We start from the raw sequence: 25,553 nt of genomic DNA, 5'->3' as shown, positions 1-25,553 counted from the left end.
ACCAGCCCTTATCTGTGAAATTCTTGCAGAAGAAGAAATATTTAATTATCCATGGAATGTATAATAGTACCTACGTCCACTGTTAGCAATGCTTTCCTGCAGGAACTTGTGATTCCTTGTGGATTATTTGTATACTATGATGTGAGCAAAGTTAATTAAACAAGATTTTTTATTGATGAAACATTAAATCTGTGTCACGGGCAAAATGAAAACACTCCCTGCTGTGTAATTGCTGTTTTATGAAAGGCATCCTGAGTTAAGCTATTACCAACATGCTGGGGGCAACAACTTGCTTTACATCCTATTCTTTTTGCCTCTTATAATTTGGAATAACACAAAAACCGACCATATCCAACCTAAATGAAACCACAAAACATAGGTCTATTTATAAAGAGTTGGGAAACTGAAAAGGCATGTATCTGTAATTATTGCAATATGTTTCCATTTAAGAACTAGTGCCCCAAAAGGGATCAAAGATTCAATGATAATTATAAGTCTTAGTCTGGGAAATTAATAATAACAGTTTCTATTTGATCACAGACTATATAGTGATACTTTAAAGGAAGCTATATCCTTATTTTTGCTTCATAAGACAACAGATGTTGCTGTACCCTGACATACATGCACAAGCTGTTCTGTAGTCAGTGGATAATAACACTTACACCAGCCATACATAGGCCAGCGTTTGGGTTATCTTCCATACTGGCTAATGGGATCACAGAGTTGGATCTGCCTCCCAAGAGACCTACACATACAATGATATTTATTATTAGTTACATGCATTGAAAAACTAAAACTGTTGTACAAGTGAAAACTACCTAACTTTTAAGTAAACCAACCCTATCTGAAATCTCTAGCTGGCCTCAGAGGGCAAGAAAAATTCTTCCTGACTTGTAAAGCTTATATGACTATAAAAAAGGGAAAGAATACTATCTGCCAGACAGTTAATGTTTTTGGCTAAATTAATAGCTCTAAACTACCGTACACAGTAAAAATTCTTTTTTTTAAATGGCAATGTAGGTACAGTCATTAAATCAGGTAGCTAAAAGTTTCTTTGTACATAAAGACCCATCACTAAAACATATAATGTAGACCTAACACATTTAAATTAAATCAAGCTAATCAGTAAAAGGGGGGAGTCCAAACAATATAAACATTTCATCTTATTATTTTGTTCAAATGAACTTTATAATTAATATTAAAATGAATATAAACTAGGGATGCACCAAATCCACTATTTTGGGATTTGTACAAACCTTGAGTCCTGCACTAAGGATTCAGCCAAATCCTGAACCAAATCAGAACCCTAATTTGCATAGGCAAATAAGGCTACAAAGGGGTCAAGGACAAAAAAAATTTCAACTTCTGTGTTCATGTGATGAAAAGTCACCTAATTTTAAGGATTTGAATTCGGTTCAGCCAGGCTTGGATTTTGTCGCATCAGAATCCTGCTGAAAAAGTCAAAATCCTGGCAGAATCCTGGATTCAGTAAAAAAATAACTGTATTTACAACTATTATGTGAGATAGTATAATGTTTATAAAGATTAACAATCCATAACTAATTACTAGCACTGTATAAGCACTGTATTCACTAAATACAAAAAAATAGGGACATAACTGCCTTACAACTGTCCTCCGCCAGTGAATCTTTGAAAACAAAACCCCATTTTCATTAGAATACTGCTAAGGAATGCTACTAACAGTAGTGTTGCATTTCCACAGTCAAACAGAATGAGAAGTAGCTTCTTGCAAGGAAGTGCATTTTGATAGCTGTGGTTTTTCCAAAAGAGGAAAACAATTCATAGTAACATAGTAACATAGTAAGTTGGGTTGAAAAAAGACATACGTCCATCAAGTTCAACCATAATGCCTATACCTAACCTGCCTAACTACAAGTTGATCCAGAGGAAGGCAAAATTCATGTGTGCCATTGGCTTTATAAAGACAGGTTAACTCTAGTTAAGCTTTTTTAAACCCCAGAATATCAGTCAAATATTTGCACAGAGAATACAAAAAGATCAAGGAAATGAAAAAAAAAATTATATATTAAAATCAATAGCTGAGGGCATTATACAAAGGATTATGTATCTACTGTCTCTATTATGTCCTCTGTTCATACACAGTGTTCCCTAAGCTAGCTAATACAGACTGCCACACAGGGAATCACTGGATCAGTAAGAAAAAACAAAGCAGAACAATAAAAATTAAAATGCTCCATATCATTTTAAGATAAAGTATACTTAGTCAGCAGAAGTGCTGCAGGGATAACAGCAATGTCAATGATAATTCATTTTCCTATATTTTGTGACACTTCTCCTATAAATATTTACCATTCACAATGTCCTGGGTTTTTTCCACTGTGCCAGCATTAATTACACATTGATTACTGCATTGTTCTCTTAACAAACAAACAAACTAAAATGCTACAAACTTCAAGGTTGCAGGCAATCAATTTAATAACAGTGTCTGGCTAAAACACTGAATATAGGCTTCAGCATTTAACTTCTTGACCAGCAACAAGACAGATAAAATCAATCACAGAAATCATGAAAATGCCAGTGGGAAGTACAAATACCAAAACAGAAGGCAGGAGATTATAGCGAAACATTATTCATGTTTTTGCCACCAAGTCTGCATTATAGGAGGTGGGGATTATTGCCTGACAAGGGGACTCCTCAATTGCCCTTCGCTTTCAACTGTCCCTCTGAACCCCATTGTTACATACCTTAATGAACACCAGGAGCCAGAAGTGGGTAAAAAGAGGCCAAAACATTTATTCACATTTTATCAAATAAATAGGACCTTGCCAGTCTCACCCTAAGGCAATATTCAAAGCCAGAATTCCATAAGAGATCACTACTATACTATTCTACTGTACAGCGCTGCGTACATAAGTAGCGATTTATAAATAAAGATATACATACATACATACATACTATGCTCTGCTGTTCCTTACTGAAGACTTGAGATCAGCACTATGTCATTATATCCACCACTGAGTATTAGGCTGCCTCTACCTACAGAGAGGATGGCCCCAAACTCTGCTACCAGCAGGAGCTGCATCTCCCAACATGAGAGAAGTTCAGCAGTCACGAATGAGACCTAGGCACCTACCTAATACATAACTGTTGGTGTTCTACAGATGAAACTCCATTGTCTGATCAAAGCATCTAATAGAGGACATTCTGAGCATGGTTTTGAGTGTTATAGCTAAATGAGTCTTTAAGTAACAGATTGTATGGAATCCTACAGAACTTTGCTAAATTATCCATGTATGTTAAAAATGAATGCAAAATCCGCCATGTAAAATCTATTTTGCAGAAATCACCAACTTAAGACCCTCAAGTTACTGCTGAACTGTAACAAGAAGTTAAAACGGAAAAATGGAAAAGAAAAAGTGCAATGGGATTAGAAAAAGCCACATCTTTTCTTTAAATGCATTGTTAAACTGGCAGCATAACTATAGATCCCAAACAGAAGTATTAAATACAATGTCACCTGTGCCAGCCAGCACACCCTAACTTGCACATTTCAATAATGCCCAAGTTAAGCAATGGGCAAAATACATAAATACAGGGCTGCCCAATACAGCACCATCAATGGCTGGGTGCAAGCGATATGCAAGTTGTGCCCATTTGCATTCCAAATACATAAGGGTTTGTGAGTGCAAGTGCGGTGCAAAAAGTGCTATTTTCGGTGCAAGTCAGCATCACTGCATCTGTCAGTGGGAGATGCACTTAGTGCTTTTAATGCGTGCAAATTCACTTGCCATTTATTATCTGTCAAAATGTTGACAAGTATGCTGCTTCTATTGATTTGGGTCACTGTGAGATCCCATTGAAGGTGGCAGTAGTAACATAGTAGTAACATAGTAAGTTGGGTTGAAAAAAGACATACGTCCATCAAGTTCAACCATAATGCCTATATCTAACCTGTAGTTCTAGGGTTCCCTAATGTCAGTAGGCACACGGCACACAGTTAATCCAAACTAGTGGGGTGTACTGGTGCCAAAATGTGCAAGTGTATGGAACAGCTTTGGAAGCAAGTACCTTTATTGAGTGGTGTTTTTTTTTGCACAATAACTGCCATCTTTTGCAAGGCCATAACTACGGTTGTGTAAGTGAACACTATAGTGTTATACTTTGTGCTGTTTCAGTATAGCTGAGGTCTGTGCCTTTGGGCCAGCTGCAAGAAGAGACAGGCACAATTGTTGTGCTACATTCCAATGCAAAATTGTGTGAATCCCAGGGAGCAGGTGCATAGTGTGCATATGTTTTGGCACTTTGATCCCCACATCCAGTGAAAAATAGGCAAAAACCCTTATATAACTTAAGAGAATATTTTTACTTGAGATTTGCACAGTTATACCAAATTGATTTAAATAGTTTAATAGGATTTTTTTTATAAAATAATGGAATATCCCCTTTATTATTATGTGATGATCCCAGGCATTGGAAATCCAAATCCAGTTGTTCAAGACTTTCAAGGGCTTATCTAATTCACTGTGGATTTCTTGAGAAACCAAACCTCTGTTTATTACATTATTTAGATTTATTTTGATAAATAACATTTTTCTATGTCTTTTTTACCTTTTCGGTCTATATTATTTTCTAAATCTCAGTTCTATGTTTGACAGCTGGGTTCTTTCACTAGCAGATAGAAGGTATTGCTGCTTATTCTCCCCCTTCCTGTCAGTCTCTCTTTGCTGCCAGTGCGTGCACAGACTGTATAATGCTGTCTCATGTGTCATGTTGATCCCTTTATAGTTTCCTTTGACATTCTATGGACTTACGATATGCGCTGTCAAATCAGGATTAGCCTATATCTGAGCACAGTGAGATGCAGCCTTGCATTTGCATAAATGGACTAAACCTTAAAGAGGTCATTTGCAGAGGATGCAAGCACATGAACTGCCACTAAGTCAGATTTCAATATTCAGTATTAAATGGATTTCAGACATGCACATAATTATTTCTGTTTAAGTTTGCCTTTCAGCAGACTATAAGTTTCTGTTTGCCGTGACATATGAAAAAAATGCCACTGAAAATAAAACACCGAATATTTACAATATAGGTAGATTAAACAAATTTCTAAGAAAGAAAACCATTAAAGTGAAATTAACAAGAAATGTCAGATGCAATGATTGTATTGGTAATGACCAGTTTTAAACCTTAAAAATACAGAATTCCCCCCTTGTTCAAGGGGATATTGGTCTCTGCCCTGAGTGCCGAATTAAAAATGCAGAAGTTGGTTCAGAGAGCAGTGTCAGGAGACATAGCTCAGCCCTGTCTTCTCCATTTGCCTTAGGGAAGGTGATGGGGTCCCAATGTGGGCTATGCCTTTTGATTCTCCTTAAGATTCATGTGTAAATGATGTGCAAGTTTATGGGTGGATGGGGACAGGTTGGGGTACATCTACAAGGAGTATGCCTATCACAGTCAGCACTTGATCCATGGGGCATACCACAGGTCATGAGCCGGGCATGCGTGCAGAGGCCTGTGAATTTTCTTCATATGCCTTATAGAATGTGCAAAAAATTTTTTTGTTTAGGGTGGGAGTCCATGGGGTGTTCAAACAATTAAATGCAAAATATACCCCCTTTTTTAGAGCTTATTCAGTTTGGCTTAAGTTAGGCATAACTGAATCTAGAAATTGAAAGTAAACCATGATAGGGGCCAGTTCCTCCTTAGGCGCACAGTCCCACAAATCTTCTCTTACCATGTTCCATTATGAAGTAATTAATTCTGGGATATGAAGTTCCTTTGCTTTCTATAGTTAGTGGAGCACAAAGTCTGTGGTAAAAGGGGGGAACTTTAAGCCCCAAAGAACAAGGTAAAGAAGGGGTTTCATTACTGTGTTAGTGGGCAGGTAAATGGTTCTTTAAAATAACATGTCTTTTGTTTAGTCTCTAGTAAATGGTATGTCTAACAAAATACATTAGTATATATTTTCTGTATTTTTACAATGTCCTTCTATTGTTCACCTTAAGTCCATAACTTTGAAACTATGGTGCTTTTGAATTGTTGTTGTTTTAATGACCCTAACCAAAAGGTCCGCTTCTATTTAACATTACCACTTTACACAATAGCTGACAGATATCTAAAAAAGAAGTTAAGGTGACCATACACAGGCAGATTTAAACTGGCAATTTGGGCCCTTCCGATGGGACTCCTCATCCAATATTTGTCTAAAAATATGGCAAAATTCAATCCGGCAGGCTTAATTTTCCTGTCAGATCGGGGGCCACATCAGCTTATTGATGCGGTCCTTGCTTATTTGGCCCTGGGGGCAAAAGATCAAATTAGCCTGATATCACCCACCTTAGGTAGGCATATCAGGAGAAATATCTTTTTGTTGGGTGAGGTGAGCACATCTTATGTTGTTTGACCACCTTTAGTCCTGTGCTCCAAATAAATTTGTTTCCTTGGTGGTTATTGGGTTTTTCTAGCACCCTATGCAACTAAACGTGGCTCACTGTTTATCTTGCTGTTAAAGTCACCTGATTTAAACAGTGTTTTCCCAAAGGCATGTGGCATCAACCAAGCAATGAGGAACATGTAACTGAAAACATGTGTTAACACATTTGGACAGCGACTTTTTAATTCAAAGTTAAACAAAGAAGTATCCATTATACCCAGATTATAATGAATGTATACACAAATTGATGCCTAAGCCTTTTAATTCAACAGAAGCTTCCAGTTTTTAATTAACTGTACAACCACCAAAATGCCTAATAGCCTAAATACTGTAGATATATATTTTGGGTATGGAAAACAACACAACTGAAATTCAAAACATTAGAATGGTATAATTTGAATGATGTATAATCTCTGTAAAGTGCTGCTTAAATGTTTTAGTGCTGTATAAATACAAGGAAACAAATGAACAAAGGTAGAAAAAAGTCTCACCTGTTTTTCCAGTATTTCGAATTAATGTAAGTTCTGAGGACTCTTTATCCCAACCCTCAAAATGTAATTTCTTTAAATTTGTGTTTAATTGTGTCAAATCTTCATCAATGTTGATAGGAGACTGTTTGGCACCATTGCATACTGGGTATTTTTTCACCCAGTTTTCTTGGTTTAAGGTTTCTGCAAAAAAATATATTTTTGTAATTAAGTTATAATGCTTCTCATACATGAATATTGCGAACTCTGAAGCTGAATCATTAGCAGCCTAAATATGCATATCAAGTTATGGTGCTGAATACATAGACTATATTTAATACTACAATCATACAAAATAAAACCAATGAGAATTTGCCCTTAAAGGGGACCTGCCACCTAGAAATAATACCAAATCCTATTTTATTGTGTTAATCAAGCAAAATAAACTTTACCCAAACTATATAAATTACTGAATGTTTCTGACATTCTTTCGCAATCTATAATTAGAGTATACAGGCAGGCGCCATTTTGTGGAAAAGGTTATCAAGTCAAGCTTTGCATCATCCCAAAATCTCATGTATGCACTAGAAATGACGGCCTGATGCCCATGCATGCTTTAACACAACCAGTGTCCATTAATTGTTTTATTAGGGGGCAAAATCTTACATAGACATTTATAATTAGTGAATTAATTGATAACGAGCCATGAATATCCTGTTAAATTATATACTTATAAACAGTGCTTGGTGATGTCATCATTTTTAATCGTGCTTAGTGATGTAATTTTTGTCACACAACTCAGTGAAACTTGTTTATTATAATGAATAATGCACTCCCTGTAAAATATATGAGTATATTAGAAGTCACCTTGGATTTGTCAAGGAACTCCTCTGTGACTTATAATATCCTTATTTTTTACAACAGGGGGTGCATTATAATGCACTTACCAAACTGATGCCTCTGCATTACATAGGCTGGCTTAGTATTACTACCTTTCAGTACAGTATGGTACATGTATTGCAGGACTGGGGAAACTGATAAGAGGAAAATGAAAAATCCTTTTAAAATACTCTCAGCTTGGAAACCTTACAACAACATGGTAGTTGCATAGCAATTAAAAGACAATTTCAATTAATTAAATCTCGAGAACCACCCACTCAAATGTTATTACAGATAAGGAGGCTGCAAATCCAATATGACAACTGAATATAACACAAGAATAAAAAGAGTTCATTTTAAATGGTTTATGAGCACAATATCATGCATTTTCAGTAATATTTATCACGACAAAGATGTTCACTATATGCATAGAGGCATCTGACAAAATACAACTATATACACTGAAGTATATAAGTGCAAAGAAAATCTCCCTTTAGAAATCCATAGAAACTGCTAATCCCATCTGTTATAGATTACCTTGATCTCACAAAACAAACATTTCTAAAGGGATTTCTGAAACCATGGGAAAAGTCAATAAACTAATGAAGCACACTTATAACTTATAAATGTTCTGAGTATAATTCTTTGTTTTATAATAATAATATGATATATCCTTTGTTATTAAAGGGGAACTCTGGCTTCTGAACTATAGCCCCACACAACAAAGAAACCCCTAATATGCCTATCACCGTAATCAGTTCCTTCTAAAAGTATTAATAAATTTTATATGCTGAAACAATTCTTTCTGTGCATCATTTGAAATCCTGGCAAGGAAGGAGGGACTAAAACACTGATGTTATAAATTTTAACAACTTCCCACAGCTTACAGACAGCTTGCATTGCATTGTGATGTTCCTTTCCTTATTGTGGGATGCAGAGGATACAGGCTAAAGGCCAACTGAGGACAGTCGACTACTGTTACATTTTTTTTGAGTCTCAAAGTAGTCAGCCAGATCAGCAGGAGAACAGGGGGCCAGGCTTAGGTAATGAACAGGTAGCATATTTTTTAATTGATGTATATTGCAAAGTTGTTGAAATTCTGTTTACTTTTCAAAAAGCTTGAGTTGTGTTTGGATAAGTTCTTCGTTAAATTCTATATTCCTATACTATTATACTTAGATTTTTATACAACTCTAAAAATGGGGCAATATAATAAAAGGTGCAAAATGTTCTACTGGTCTAGTCCCCCCATAATAACAGATAGCATTTACTGGTCAGCTGTTTAAAAATAGATATCTGATTGGATGATATGGATGATTAAACCAGGGAAAACTTACCACCTATTATTACATATGGTGGTTGTCTATATGTATATGGCATTGCTTCTACTATGTTTTTTCCTAGTTCTCCCCTGTGGTATATATTGGTTGTACCATCTTATCAATACCTAGGCTGTAAATGAATGCTGTTGGTAGTAAATGTTATATAATAGTTTTCAAATAATTGGTTTTAGAATAACTAGAGGTGGCCAATCACAGGCAGATTTAAGCTGCTGATTAGAGTCCTTTGGATCAATTCGGCAGCATATCTCTATGTATGTATGGAGCCCCCTGACGGACCTCCCTGATCGATATCTAATCGAAAATCAGCCAGGTGCTGATCAGGCATGTTTGATTATCCCTTCGGATCAAGGCCTGCATTGATGCAATCCTCGGTCCAACAGCCCCTATGCCCTAGGGCCAAATGATCAAATTAGCCCAATATTGCCCACCTTAGGTGGGCATTTAGGGAGAACATCCACTTGTTTGACGAACGAAGTTGTATGGCCACCTTCAGTTGTAAGTTAAAACACACCCTAAATGGCAACCAAATGGCTACTGAACAGTCAGAAAATATTAGTAGGATGTGATATTCTTTGTAAACATATACTAAGCAATTGTATTTCTCATTTATGTCGTATTGTCTTACTCAGAAATAAGCTTATTGTCTTTTTGCAACATTGGCAAATATGTATTTATCTGTTTACTTAAACTGCTGCATTTTCACTGATCATTTATCATAAATAAGTAGGAAATTAAGCATTAAAAGTAAAAAATGTTTCATATCCAACATATCTGCATTGCAGACTTTACAGTCACAAACAGAAACAATGCTGAACACATATTACGTGACTTACATTTTATTTTCTTTCACATTTTTTGCTTGAGGCTTAGACAGACTTTTTTACTGCCTGTGGAATTTATTTTAGAATCTTGCAAAACTATGAAGACAAACACAAATACAGAGCTATATGGCGGTGTTATACAGTTGACTCCTGATCTGCCTTATGATACTTATTAGTAGAGGTTCTACTAACTTTAACTTTTCATGGAAAAACAAGCATGTTTGAACAGTGTGCCTGTCTAAAGTATACACTATACACACATGTAAACCACTACAGAACAGCGATTAGGTGTACAATTAAAGGGCTCAGTCTTAGCGTGTTTGATTAAATCTTTTCAGTGGCAAAGGTCTTTGATCTTGCCACGCCTGTGTTGCCAGTATACACACGCCGGGGCATAGATCAAAGAGCAAAACTGAAATGATGGCACTATGGTACTTTAGATGCAGCACCCCAAGATTTTACAATCATCTTAGGGGTTAAATAAAGCTATCAACAGTGAAGTTCCAATCAGGGACAGCGCACAGAAATGCAAGCTGCTGCGCTGCACTGATTGCACAATTTAAATGAAATGTGATCAGTGCAACTCTTCCAGTTGTATTTCTAGAAGTGTCTCTATTTTTCACAACAAAAGGATATGATGGAGGAAGCAGAAGAGCAGAACTATGCTGCAGATTACTTTGGTTTTGCACCACACTACAAGTTTTGGGCCAGCATGCCCTTTGTCACTTGACATGTAGTGTGGTACAAAACCAATAAAGTAAGTTGCAGCATAGTTCTGCTCTTCTGCTTCCTCCATCATATCCTTTTGATTTGCTACTAATGTGCTGGGACAGGAGCACAGGGGGTTAAGTCTTAAAGGATCCATATAAGCAACGTCTGCTTGAACTGAAAACTCTCCTATTTTCCACATGACCTTTCATGTAAAGTTTACATAGCTAATATCATGAATTTGTACAAGGATTACCCCCTGCAGTTCAGTTTGCAGAAAATGCTCATGAGCGTTTTAGGGTGAAATCTGATCTGAATGCACACTGATAGGTGGATTACAGTACTTTCAGTGCTCAAACATGCAGAGCAGAAGGAAGCCGAATTAGAATTTCTGGCTGGAGAAAACACAAGTCCCTGTATATAATAAAAGGCACTGAGTTCGCCCAGTAGCAGTAACCCATAGCAACCAATAAGATGTTTGCTTTTAAACAGGTGACCAGTAAATTCTACCCGCTGATTGGTAGCTATGGGTTACTGCACCTGGGCAAACTTAGTGCTTTTTATTAAATAACCCCCAAGCTGTGACACTAGCCTTAGTGAGTGGAGTGATAGAACTGAGCAGAGAAGTGCCAGGAGATGCCTCCTGCCACAGTAACTTAAACTTCTAGTATTTTGTTCAGCTGCCCAGTCAGACATAACAGCAAGAGGCACTCCTGCTACACGTTCACGATATAAGCAGTGTGAGAACTTTAACGTATAATAGCACCAGTGTAAGACAAATGGCACAAATCACTAGCCTAAAGAATGTAACTCAACAGAACCTGTTTGTATATGTAAACATATACAAAATATTTTCATTATGTTTGTGAGCAGAGGCTGCTAGCAAGTTCCCAGGCCTCACTGTTGACTTTCACATATGATAATTACTACTGACTGTGCACCAAAAAGGCAACACAGCTAATCACACTGTCGGAATTGTGTCTAATTCTGGCTACAGACAGGCATATCTGGCTGTTCAACCCAAGAACTTCATTTTATTTTGCATTGGACATATTTCTCTAGGCCTTAGGCGTCATATCACTCTGAGTTATAACAAAAGCAGCCTCATTGTCTGAGTTTTTTCCTGAGATCCTCATTGCTGCATACCTTTAAGGTAGTTTTTTTTATGAATGCCCTGTGATTCTTAAAGAAATAAAGCTTTGACCTGCTACAGAGCTTTAGAGGAAGGAGCTTTGCTAGCTGAGAATAGAGCAGATCATTTTGAGGTTGGTTTTATGGGTGATGGCATACAGGTCTGGGTATTGGAGGCATGAGAAAGGTACAAGGAGTCAGGCAGAAGTCAGGAAGGGGTGGTGAAGTACCAGACCAGTTGTATATAGGAGCTGTGGCCGGAAGCAAGCCCCCCTTTCGCTCAAGATCAGTTTGCAGTGGGAAACATCCTGCCCTCCATATGTTTCTGTTTTAGTGGTATTGTCAGAGCTTGACGGTAAGAATGCTTGCCAGGGTTTGGGGATATATCCTGAGTAAAAAGCAGAAGGGTGCTGATGCTGGGTAGTGGTGTTTCCAGGCAAGGGTAAAAGGAGAGGGGTGCTCTATTCAGTTGCCTGTCTCACCTTGCCCAAAACATTAGGTTTCAAAAGGTGGCTGTAATGGCAGGTAGCCTATGCATTTGGTGTGGCAAGCATTCTGAAAGGGATATTTATTATTCAGTTAACCTACAGTTTATATATTTTAAAAATCCTTTATTCTGAGGCTTTTTTAACATTGGATTTTTCCCATCTTTTTGTTTTCCCAATAGAAGTCAATAGTCAAATCAGGATAAACCCATGTAAATGGAATTTTTTTAGGCTCCTTAAGGAATTTGTTCCCAGAATCCCTTTGGTCTATTTGCATACATATGAGGCGGTCTCCTCAAACCTCTTGGCTTGTTTGAATCCCCACTCCTGGCTCTACCTAAGCTGATCAGAAAACCCTGCACTACACTGATGAGCTCCAAGAAAGGTGAAACTGGTCTGTAGTTGGAAATCTGATCAACTATTATCCTGGCTTTATCTTTTTTTTTTTTGTAATTCTTTCTTTATTGGTTTTAGGAAGGATACAGAAAGGAAGAGGGACGGGGAAGGAGGGGGAAACAGGGAAAAGTTGCAGACATTGTCGTGCCGGTAAGTATAATAATCAGATATTGAACAGGTTTATGCATATTTTACAGAAGGGTTGTCAATTAACATGTTCATAATACAAGTACAATCAGTACATCTTTAGGATGGTCAGTCCTGGGTATACATAGAGAAAAGGCATTAATGATAATCATCTAGGCAAGATAATATAGCTGTTATATCAATTCTTAATCTGTGATCAAATAGTTGGTTTTGCTACGTATTGTTCCAAGGTGCCCAAGTTTTCCTTAAATTAGAGAAAGTGCCATGTCTCATGGCCTTGATCTCTTCAAATTTTTTAATTTCTTCCATGGTGGAGAACCATTCTGAGATGGTAGGGGTGATTTCTGGAGCCATTTCTTAGGGATTAAGGATTTTGCTGCTTGGACCATGAAAAGTAATAACTGATTTGTAACCACTTGATTTGTTGTAGAATCATAGTGCAGTACTATCAAGGCAGAAAGATTAACCTTCGGGTGGAGTGGGGTTGTTCTTTGTACTATTTCCATTACATTGGCCCAGAATGCTTTAATTTTTGGGCAGTCAAACCAAATATGTTTATATGTGCCATTTTGGTTAAGGCATCTCCAGCATAATTTGGATACATTGCTAAACATTTTATTTAGTCTAATGGGAGTATAATACCATTGGGAGATTAATTTGTAATTTGCTTCTTGAGTTTTTGATGATATAGAGCTTTTGTGCATAGATCTATAGATCTGTAACCAGGTCTTGGGGTTGATATTTACCCCTAGCTTTGTTTCCCATTTATATTCCAAGGTTTCGTCTCTACAAAGAGAGTTTTTTATTAACCCTTTATAGATTATGGATAGTGGTTTTTTTATTCTGCCCGAGAGGTTCATCATTTGTTCCCACCATGTGGCTTCTCTAATTGCTTTAGATAGGTTACTAGAGGTGCAGTAGTGATGTAGTTGTCTATAACACCATAAATCCCTTGGGCAAGTATGTCTAGACTTCTGTATTGTTTCTAGGGGTAGTAAACCTTTGGCAGATAGTAGGTCTGCTAGGACTGTTGTTCTGTTGTTGGTCTCTGCCCAATGATCAAAGGTTCTTTTCTCTAGGCTTGGAGGGAAGTCTAGGTTGTTTAGTAATGGGGTGTTGGGAGATGGATGGGGGGATATTCCCCATTCGTCTCTTATTTCTAACCAGGTTTTTAAAGTAGTTCCTATTAGTGGGTGGTAATGCAGTTCTTGTGGGATATTGGAGGGGAGAGCCCAAATCAGGTTGTACAAGGGGACTTTGCATAGGTGTTGTTCAAGCTCGAGCCAGATTTTTCTTTTTTCTATACCTGTTTTCCATGATAGAATACGTTGTAGATGAATAGACACATAGTACATATATATGTCCAGTACTGATAAGCCTCCACTGTCTTTATGTAAAATTAGCTTACTATATTTCTGTCTAGGTTTTTTATTGTTCCATATAAATCTGGAGATTATTGCTTTTATTTTACAGAAGAAAGATTTGGGTATCTTAATAGGTAGTAATTGGAGAAGGTATAATAATTTGGATGTGATTATCATTTTAATCACTTGGATGCGTCCGAACCAAGATAATTTATTGTTGTTTTCCCACTTTTTTAATGTGTTTTCAATTTCAAGAGGGGTATAAAATTATAAGAGTACAAGGATGTAAGATCTTTTGCTATGTTTGCTCCTAGGTGTTTTATTGAAGTTTTGGCCCATTGAAATGGAAAGTTTCCTGCTATCCGCTTTTGTTCCTGTGGTGGCAAGTTAATACTTAGTGCTTCAGATTTGCTGGAATTAATTTTGAAGTTTGATACCACTCCAAATTTTTCCAGGAGATTCATTATGTTTGGTAGGGCGATATGGGGTTTAGTAATAAATAGGAGGAGATCATCTGCAAAGGCTATTGCTTTATGCTCTTGGTGTCCTATTTTTAGCCCGGTTATATTGTTATTTAATCTAATATGTGATAATAGTGTTTCCATAACAAGAATAAATAAAACCGGGGATAGGGGGCACCCTTGTCTGGTACCATTGCATATATGGATTACTGGAGATAGGGTTCCGTTAATTCTAATTCTGGCTGTTGGGTTAGAATATAGGGCTAGTATTTTCCCAGTTGTTTGTTCGCCTAACCCAAATCCTAGCAGAGTATATTTAAGGAAGTCCCAGGACACCCTGTCGAATGCTTTTTCAGCGTCAGTTGTGAGGAGCATACTTGGTATTTTTGCCTTCTGTGCATGGTGTATTAGCGAAATTAATCTGGAGGTATTATCTTTGCCTTCTCTAAGGGGGACAAATCCCGATTGGTCAGGGTGAATTAATTCGGGAATAATGGTTTTGATCCTATTGGCTAGTAGCTTAGCATAAATCTTAAGATCAATATTGATCAGTGAAATTGGCCTGTAGCTGGCGCATAGTAGTGGGTCTTTGTTTGGTTTGGCTATTATGGTTATATGCGCCTCTTTTGCTTGGTTAGGAAAAGCTTGATCTAGGTTAATTGAGTTGAAGTACGTAGTAAGGTAATTTACTAAGTCTGTTTGAAACTGTTTATAATAGGTAGCACTAAATCCATCGGGGCCTGGACTTTTGTTATTTGGAAGTTCAGTTATAATTTTATTTATTTCTAAGGTTGTAAATGGTTCTTCTAGTTTTGAGGCTTGTGCTTTAGATAGTTGGGGGAGATGTGCTGAAGATATGAATTGTTTAACTTTGTCTATTTCGGATCTAGAGTTAGTTCCTGTTTTGATTCTATATAATTTTTGATAAAATTCCTGAAAAGAGGCCGCAATTTGTTTTGTACTCTGATGTATTTTTTGATTTTTATCTTTTATGGCTGTGATATGGGTTTTGTCTTGTCTGCTTTTCAGAATGTTGCTAAAAAACTTGTTGCATTTGCTATTATACTCATAAAAACGCTGTCTAGTGCCTAAATAGGCTTTGTAAGTTTCAATATATAGTAAGGCTTTCAATTGAACTCTTTTGGATAGGAGAAGTTGGTAAGTCTGTTTTGCTAGGTATTGTTTATGGGTCTTTTCTATTGTTCTTATTTCTTGGATTAAGTTGTCTATTTCTTTATTTCTTTCTTTTTTTATTTTAGAGCATAAAGCTATAAGATGGCCTCTCATAACACACTTGTGTGTTTCCCACAGAATGGCAGGGTTCGTATCAGGTAAGTCATTTTCTTTAAAAGCTTGCTTAATATGGTTTTGTATTGTTTCTATATTCTTTGGGTTGGTAAATATATGTTCATTTAATCGCCATAGGAACTCTGATTTAAGGGTATTATTCAAATAATATTGTGACTGGGGCATGGTCGGATATGGTGGTTTGTTCTATGTTGGCTGCTTTTTTTTTTTGAGACATCCATATGTAGTCTATTCTTGCATAACTATTGTGCACCGGGGAGTAGTGTGAATAATCCCTTTCTTTAGGGTTTAAACATCTCCATGTATCGATTAACCTTACGTTATGAAAAATAGCTTTCACCTTTTTTAAAGTTTTATATGATATATTGTGCTTATTAGAGGATGAGTCCGCTAGCGGATTCAGGGGGAGGTTTAAGTCACCTCCTAGTAACAGCAGGCCTTCCGTGAATGTTTCGAGCTGGTTGGCTATTTCTGCCAGTAATTTTAGTTGACCTTGATTAGGTAAATAAACATTGGCTAGTGTTACCGTTATGTTGGCTAGTTTGTCTTTTACAAATAAGTATCGGCCGTTTTTGTCTTTTAGCGTTTCAAAATGAGTAAAAGGTACATCTTTATGAATCAGGATCATGACCCCTAGTGATTTTTTTTCAGGGTTATTGCTAGTGAACATTTGTGTGTAGACTTTTGGTGTGATGTGAGGTTGATTAACTGCGTTAAAATGTGTTTCTTGTATAAAGACTATTTTTGCTCCCAGCCTATTACATTCACGCAAGACCTGTGATCTTTTGACCGGTTCGTTTAACCCATTAACATTGTAAGAAATAAGAGAACATATTGTGTTAGATGACATTATAGTTTTTTAAAACATGTAGCTTAAACATATCTGTTACCATAGACATAACAAAATATAGCAGTGGTCTGGTGTTACCCTTAGCAAAATAATGCATAGTAAGAGAAATCTTGAACTTGTAGAACTGGGGATAAAACTTATGTACATTGATTTGCCGTTTGGCTTGAATACTTTGTTTAAAACCGCTCTTTGAGATGTGGGGGTTTGTGGTTTACCCCACCAGGTAAGAGCTATATGGTTTACTATGATATCTATGATATCTGGGGGGGTTAGTGGTGGCCTAGCGGATCGGGTGGCTAGTGCTTCACTTAACATCATTAATCGGCACAATTCTTGAGACTGCCGACTACTGTAAATAAAAGAATGTTAATACCTAACATGGTATAACAATGCAACATTATAACATGGGTTTGAGAGTGATATAGCGATACCCTTTATTTGTTGTTGCCCTTAGTGCTTAACTTGGTCAGTCTTTTGTTCTTTTGGGTGTTGCTTTTAGGTTATAGTCCTTAAGGAGTCTATGTTTCGGGGTTCTTGGTGTGCGTCTTTGCAGAGGCATTTCCCTCCATTCGTTGTCGGTATCTACGTCAATTTGAGTGAGATCTTCTTCCTCCTCTATCCATCCTGGTAGGGGGATTTCCTCTAGTTGTAGTTTGCTGAAGAACTCTTTAGTGTCTCTAGGTGTTCTGAGGGTGATTTGCTGGCCATTTTTGGTTGTTATTAGGCAGAACGGGAATCCCCAACGATATTGTACATTGTTAGCTTTTAGTAAGTCTAGTAAAGGTTTTAGTTGCTTCCTTTTGGTTAATGTATATCTGGATAAGTCTTGGAACAGAGAGATTTTTTGGTCATCAAAATTTATTTTTGTTGCCATTCTCGCTTTATTAAGGATTTCTTCCTTGGTCTGGAAATCATGTATACAGCACAGTGTCAACGGGGGCTTCCGGCACCCACGGGAGGGGTGAAGTCAGGATCAAGGAGGAAGGCCGCTTCCAGCGAGTCTGAGCGAAGTACAGATGCAGGATTATCCAATAGAGAGGTCAGGTTCAGGCAAAGGTCACTTAAGGCAGGCAGCAAGGTTCAAGGTCAGGAACAGGCAAATAGACAGCAACAGTAAAGCAGATAGGAATATTAGAAACCCAGGAACACAATAGGTAAATTGAGCTATACTCGGGCATTGAACCTGGGTCTCTGGCGTTCTTTTAAGTTTGAATTTGGCGCCATAGCGCGTGACGTCATCGCGCCGGCGTCCTTTCGCCCACGTGGAGCCCTGGGCGCCGCCATCTTGGATTCGCCGCGCCGGGAGGAAGGACGCCGCCGCACGCCAGGTAGGGAGCGTCGCCGATTCCTGACAGTACCCCCCCCCCCACGGGGGGCCACTGGACCACTAGACCGAGGCTTCTGAGGAAATTGACCATGGAACGCCTTCACAAGACGAGGAGCATGTACATCAGAGTCTTTCTCCCAGGAGCATTCCTCAGGGCCGAATCCCTTCCATTGGACGAGGTATTGAAGTGATCCCCTGGAGAGCCTAGAATCTAGAATCTTCTCAACTTCTTACTCTTGCTGACCATCCACGAGGACGGCAGAAGGAGGGGACTGAGCAGAAGAGAAGTGATTGAGCACCACTGGTTTCAACAAGGAGACGTGGAACACGTTAGGAATCCGCATCTCTGGGGGAAGTTGTAGCCGGACTGCCACGGGATTGATCACCTCAGAGATGGAGAAGGGACCCAGGAACTTGGGACCCAGTTTCGGAGATGGTACCTTCAAGCGGATGTTCTTGGAAGAAAGCCAGACTTTTTCACCAACCTTGTATGGAGGGGAAGGCTTTCTCCGACGATCAGCGAAGGTTTTGTGTACCAGGGAACTTTTCTCCAAATTAGACTTGGTGGCAGCCCAGATAACAGACATGTGAGCCGCCAAGTCATCTGCAGCGGGAACTTCGGAGAGGAGAAAATCTTGAGGGAAGGCCAAAGGATGTTGACCATACACTGACAAGAAAGGAGATCTTCCAGTGGAGGAATGACTGGCATTGTTGTGAGCGAATTCTGCCCACGGGAGTAAATCTGACCAGTCGTCTTGGCAAAGGAAAACATGGTTTCGCAGAAATTGTTCAAGAGCTTGGTTTACACGCTCTGCTGCCCCATTGGTCTGAGGGTCTGAAGTCCCAGAGACTTGCACAAGGAGCGCCAAAATCTGGACACAAACTGAGACCCCCTATCGGAGACAATTTCCACAGGGAAACCATGCAAACGAAAGATATGCTGTATGAAGAGTTGAGCCAGTTCTACAGCCGAGGGGAGTTTCCTCAAGGGTACGAAGTGTGCCATCTTGCTGAAGCGGTCTATCACTACCCAAATGACAGTGTTACCACAGGAGGGCGGCAACTCCACAATAAAGTCCATACCCAAATGCGTCCATGGGCGAGAGGGTACTGGCAATGGATGCAGAAGACCGCAGGGTCGAGAGTGGCTGGCTTTAGTGGTGGCACATACAGTACAAGCTGCGACAAAGTCTCGGACATCCTTGCGGATGGTCGGCCACCAAACTAGGCGTTGAAGAAGTTCAAGAGTTTTTTCAGAACCAGGGTGGCCAGCTTGTTTGGAGCTATGAGTCTGCTGGAGAATGGGAAGGCGTAACTCAGGAGGTACAAATGCCATCCCTATGGGAGTATCTGGAGGAGCGGCAGACTGGCTTAGCAATATTTGTTCAGCGAATTGGGGCAATACAGAGGCAATGATCCTGGATGGAGGAATGATAGGCTCTTGCTCTATAGGTAGACGATCCTCTGGGGAGAAACTCCGGGACAGGGCGTCTGCCTTCCGATTCTTGGTCCCAGGACGATACGTCAGGACAAAATTGAAACGGGAGAAGAAAAGCGACCACCTCGCCTGATGGGGATTCTGTCTCTTTAGAGACTGTAGAAATTCTAGGTTCTTATGATCGGTATAGATCGTGACCGGATGAGATGCTCCCTCTAAGAGGTGTCGCCATTCCTCGAGGGCGAGTTTGACAGCCAGGAGTTCACGATTCCCAATGTCGTAATTCTGCTCGGCGGAGGAAAACTTCTTGGAGAAGTATGCACATGGATGGAGCTTACCATCTGCAGAATGTCTCTGGGAAAGAATAGCACCTGCTCCTACATCAGAGGCGTCGACTTCAATAAAGAAGGGTAGATGAGGCTCTGGGTGTCGAAGAACAGAGGCCGAAATGAAGGCATCCTTCAGGGACTGGAAGGCTTCAAGGGCCACAGGAGGCCAACAATTGGGTCTCCCTCCTTTGCGGATGAGGGAAAGGATAGGAGCAATGCGTGAAGAAAAGCCTTCAATGAACTGGCGGTAATAGTTCGCAAATCCTATAAACCTCTGGATTGCTTTAGTACTCTGGGGGAGTGGCCACTTCTGGATAGCAGATACCTTGGCAGGATCCATTTCGAAGCCCCTAGACGAGATAATGTAGCCCAGGAAGGAGATCTTTGGTACTTCAAAAGTGCATTTCTCCAACTTGGCGAAAAGAGAATTTTCTCTAAGGCGAGAAAGGGCTTCTTTGACTTGGGAGCGATGGGTCTCCAAATCTTGAGAGAAGATAAGGATGTCATCCAGGTACACGACAACAGACTTCCCCAGGAGGTCCCGAAAAATATCGTTTACGAACTCTTGGAAGATGGCTGGAGCGTTGCAGAGGCCGAAGGGCATCACGAGGTACTCGTAATGCCCATCACGGGTATTGAAAGCCGTCTTCCACTCATCGCCCTCTCGGATCCTGATGAGATTATAGGCCCCACGGAGATCCAACTTAGAGAAAATCTTGGCCCCTTTTAGTTGGTCAAAAAGTTCTGAAATAAGGGGTAAAGGGTATCTGTTCTTAACAGTTATTTTATTGAGACCCCGGTAGTCAATACAGGGGCGGAGTCCACCGTCCTTCTTTGCGACAAAAAAGAAGCCAGCTCCTGCTGGAGAGGTAGAAGGACGGATAAATCCACGCTGGAGATTCTCAGAGATATACTCCTTCATGGCAGCCGTCTCTGCAGGGGATAAGGGATAGGTCCGCCCACGGGGTGGCATGATTCCAGGAAGGAGATCAATAGGGCAGTCATACCGCCGATGCGGGGGAAGAAACTCTGCTGATTTTTTACAAAAGACATCAGAGAAGTCCCTGTAGACGGAGGGCAGAGCTGAAAGACTCGTAGAGAAGACTGTAACCCGCTGGAGTGGCTGAAGAATTAAACAATGTCTTTGGCAGTACTGACTCCAACGGGAGATTTGACCCGATGACCAGTCAATGGAGGGGTTATGGAGTCGTAGCCATGGCAACCCCAGCACAACAGGAGACGAAGGACATGGAATGATCAGGAATGACATCTTTTCCAGATGTAGTGCTCCAATCTGGACAGATAGTTCACCGGTGGTTAAAGTGATGGTGTCCGTGGAGAGAGGTCTGTCATCGATGGCGAGGACCCGAATAGGAGGAGTCACTGGAAAGAGGGAAATGCCAACCTTTTTTGCGAATGCCAAGTCCATAAAGTTTCCTGCAGCTCCGGAATCAAGGAAGGCTGAGACTGGAATTGCCTGGGAGGGCAACCGGATCTGCACAGGAACATGAAATTGGTGAGATTGTTCCGCTGACTTAGGAACAATACTACCAGCAAAAGAAACAATAGTCTTACTTGAAGCAGGAGTATTCCCCAGCTTGACAGGGCAGGAAACCGCTAAGTGGGATTGTCCGCCGCAGTATAGACATAGGCCGGAAAGGCGTCTCCGAAGCTTCTCTTGTGCAGATAGTCGAGCCTTCCCAAGTTGCATGGGTTCCTCCGAAGGGGAAGAGGTAAACTGCGGGGAAGACGGTGGTATCATAGGGTTCTGGAAGCGCGGAGCCAGGACTGGATGAGACTTTTTACTCCGCTCTTTATCAGCCTGATGTTCCTTAAGGCGAGTGTCTACCTTAATAGCGAGAGCAATCAAATCTTCAAGGGAGTCAGGTAGATCTCTGGATACCAGGTCATCCTTCAGACGGGACGATAGGCCTTGATAGAAGACTGCCTTATAAGCCTCCTCATTCCAGGAAGTTTCCGCCATGAGGGTTCTAAAGTCTATGGCATACTCACTGGCACCGAGACTGCCCTGGCGGATTTGCAGCAGGCGTGAAGAGGCAGTAGCGACCCGACCAGGGGCATCAAAGATGGTTCTGAACATCTGTAGAAATTCCTTCACATCAAATGTCAGGGGTGACTGACTCTCCCAGAGAGAAGTTGCCCATTCCAGTGGTTTGCCCTCCAGACGAGACATAACGTAGCCCACCTTCGCTCGCTCACAGGAGAATTGGGAAGGTTGGAACTCAAACTGAATCTGGCATTGAGTCACGAATCCCCTGCAGGCCTGCGGATTGCCACTGTAGCGCGGAGGAGGAGGTATTCGTGGCTCACGAGCTGGCGGCATCGCTGGCAGAGGAACCACCACAGCAGGAGGAATTTCCGCGACAGCGGGAGTAACGGGCAAACGGGACAAAATGGAATCAAGTACTTGCCCAATTCTGACTTGCTGGGATTCATACGCCTCCATACGGGACGCCAGCCCGCGAAGGGCTCTTCCGACGTCCGGTACCGCTTCCTCGGGATCCATGGCCCGAGTATAATGTCAACGGGGGCTTCCGGCACCCACGGGAGGGGTGAAGTCAGGATCAAGGAGGAAGGCCGCTTCCAGCGAGTCTGAGCGAAGTACAGATGCAGGATTATCCAATAGAGAGGTCAGGTTCAGGCAAAGGTCACTTAAGGCAGGCAGCAAGGTTCAAGGTCAGGAACAGGCAAATAGACAGCAACAGTAAAGCAGATAGGAATATTAGAAACCCAGGAACACAATAGGTAAATTGAGCTATACTCGGGCATTGAACCTGGGTCTCTGGCGTTCTTTTAAGTTTGAATTTGGCGCCATAGCGCGTGACGTCATCGCGCCGGCGTCCTTTCGCCCACGTGGAGCCCTGGGCGCCGCCATCTTGGATTCGCCGCGCCGGGAGGAAGGACGCCGCCGCACGCCAGGTAGGGAGCGTCGCCGATTCCTGACACACAGTATATCGCGTGGTGCCTCTGGGGGAGCATTCCTGGGTTTAATAACCCTGTGTTCACGATCAATTTTAATTTCTGTATTTGCTTCTCTTCCCAGTAAGCTGTTAAATATTTGTAGTAAGGCTGCATGGATTTCCTCTTTAGTAATAGTCTCAGGGACCCCTCTGACCCGTATGTTATTTCTCCTGCTTCTATTCTCAATATCATCTATGTGACAGTTAGCTTCATCTAGCTGAGATTTTTGAGTGTGAATTATGCCCCATAGTTTCTTTTGATTGCGGAGTACAGTACCTTGTTTTTGTTCTAGTGCGAAGGTTCTTTCCGCCATGTTTGAAAGGTCCGTTTTTATTTCTTGCAGTTCAGCTCGTAGGCTTTCGGTCGATTCCCGTAGCAGATTTTTGATGTCCTCCTTCGTTGGTAACGCTTTCAGGTAAGTTTGAAGCGGGAGTTCGTTGTCGCTTTCTGGGTCTGAGGAGTCCTGGGCTTGTTGTGCTTGAATGTACTCATCTGTATCTGCTGCCGGCGCCATTTTGTTAGCGTCGTGGTCAGCTTTGGAGTGTTTAAATATCGGTGCAATCACTTTTTCTGGTGGTAATGATCTCTCCACCACTTGCCTCTCTCTCTCTGGTTTACTTTTATGAGTTTTCCCCATGTTAAGTGCAGATATGTCGGCTTATTGTCTCAGTCTGTGCGGAGCTCGTTTATCCTGCTGCCATTCAGCTTTGTGGTCAGCCATGCCCCTTCCTGGCTTTATCTTTAAAAAACCCAGTGGGTAAGCTTTAGCCTATAGGATAAACCCATTTAAATAGAATTTTTTTTAGGAGCCTTAATGAATTTGTTCCAAGAATCCCTTTGGGTTTTTTTTTTTGCATAAATACCTATGTAATATCCTTACATTACTTTGCTCTATAGTTATTCTAGAAGTTGTTGGGTGATGGGGTATGAAGCACAAAGTACATTACAAAGAACTGGTAAGTAACCAAGAATATAGTTATAGCTGTGCTGCTGCAGAGCTCTAACACCCCTTGGAATCATTAGTCCCAAATGCATATTAAGGTGGGTAATTAATCAATTATTTGAGTACATTAATTCTGAAAGAATCAGTAATTTTTTTCAGTAACCACACCTTAAAGAAATCTGCATACTCTGACCCACCAACAGACCCTATAGTTGTAGTTGGTCCAGGTTATTTTATCTTGTTGACATATGTAAGCGGTAATCAACCAAACTGGAACTCAAAAATAATGGCATCTTCCTTGATATTTTATGGTGATGGTCCAATGTGCCAAATTAATTGATCAGTGCAGCAGATGACCATACACAATAGCTAGATACCTGGTTCATCTCCAGAAAATACCAAAGACACAATTATCAGTATTGTATATTTTGTAGCAGCGACAAGTAGCTGGCTACAAGTTAGAGTCTTTGTTATATGAGTTTTCTAATGAGTTAAAACTAAGTATCCTTATTTAACAGAATCCTCTGGAAGACATGGGACTGAAAGCCCTAAAACGCTTAGGGGCAGATTCATCGAAGTTCGAATCCCGAAATGGGTAAAATTCGGATTAGATAAATAATTTCTGAGGATCGAAAATGTCACGAAAATGCTTACAAAAAAACGCAATAGTCACGATAATATTGTATTGGCAATCTGAAAGTCAAGTAATTTTTATATCCGAACAATCGTAAACGGTAGGAAAACCTTTCTGACCCTTGATCCTTCTGTGCATGTTTTTTGAAGCCTCCCATAGGACTCAATGGCACTCTGCAGCTCCAACCTGGCCCAAGGAAAGTCACGATAATGAAGCTTTAATGAATCCAAAACTTTCGTACTCGGTGGGAAAAAATTCTCACAAGGTACGAAAAAGTCACACAAATTAACGGAAAAGTTGCAAAAAATACACACAGTAAGAAAACTTAGAAGAAATACGATTTTTTTGTATTCGGATTCAATCGTACGTTAATGAATGTGCCCCTTAGAGTTGTGAAGTGGCAAATGGAGCTTGTCTTATCAAATGGATTTTTAAATTAAAACTTTTGCTGGACTACTAAAATCTTATATTGGAATTCATGCTCATTTAATTTCTAAACAATATTGCACTGTTTTTTTTATGTGCTTACTCCTAGATGTTACCCATTCATGCTTATTTCACAAATGACATGGTTAGCACTATGCCAGGGATAGAATACATTTTTGATTATATATTAGCTGGGGTATGCAAGTATGACTTTTATTTATAAATCATCTCTTTAATTAGAATCCCATCAAGGATCTGACCCCAATTCAATCTGGGCATAAGTAATTTAACTTATTAACCCCAAATTATGACACTAAATTTACTGTTAAAACAAGGGCCATGCTAATGGCTAAAAATATCTTTATTATATTTAGATGGTTTCCATTAGCCGTAGGCATGGTGCTCCAAAGTACAAAAATAAATCTTTTAATGCAAAAAAACCCAAAGGCTAAAATTCTGGAAATGAAATCACATATCTGGCCCCTCCATGCATTTGTGCACGGCACAGAGTTGAGAACAGCAGCAAGGCTAAAGTTTAGCAACCAGGGTAAAAAAGCTGGGTGAAAGCAAAGGAAAAACAAACACGACAACACATAATAAAGTTTTAAAGCACAGTAAAAGATCACTACCACAGGGCCAGGGTTTCCTTGGGCTGTACAGAATTTCAAAACCTCATGTGGAGCATTTCTAGCCTAC

At 40.1% G+C, this 25,553-nt stretch overlaps 1 protein-coding gene and 1 long non-coding RNA gene across 8 annotated transcripts in view; one reads left to right on the top strand and one right to left on the bottom strand.

The window, feature by feature from the left end:
* Positions 1 to 25,553, bottom strand: part of ptprz1 (protein tyrosine phosphatase, receptor type Z1) — a 137,474-nt gene that overhangs the window by 72,051 nt on the left and 39,870 nt on the right. For all 7 annotated transcript variants that reach the window (XM_031897558.1, XM_031897559.1, XM_031897560.1 and 4 more), the window contains 1 exon segment: positions 6,910 to 7,089. In XM_031897558.1, coding sequence (XP_031753418.1) covers positions 6,910 to 7,089 — 180 coding nt within the window.
* Positions 12,722 to 23,574, top strand: LOC116409742. The gene is made up of 3 exons (XR_004221994.1): positions 12,722 to 12,798; positions 15,880 to 15,951; positions 23,198 to 23,574. It is a non-coding gene; the product is annotated as an uncharacterized LOC116409742 (long non-coding RNA).

The sequence above is a fragment of the Xenopus tropicalis genome, chromosome 3 (assembly GCF_000004195.4).
Source record: "Xenopus tropicalis strain Nigerian chromosome 3, UCB_Xtro_10.0, whole genome shotgun sequence".
Classification (NCBI taxonomy): Eukaryota; Metazoa; Chordata; class Amphibia; order Anura; family Pipidae; genus Xenopus; species Xenopus tropicalis.
The sequence above is the reverse complement of the archived record's forward strand: the minus strand, read 5'-3'. Positions and strand labels throughout refer to the sequence as shown.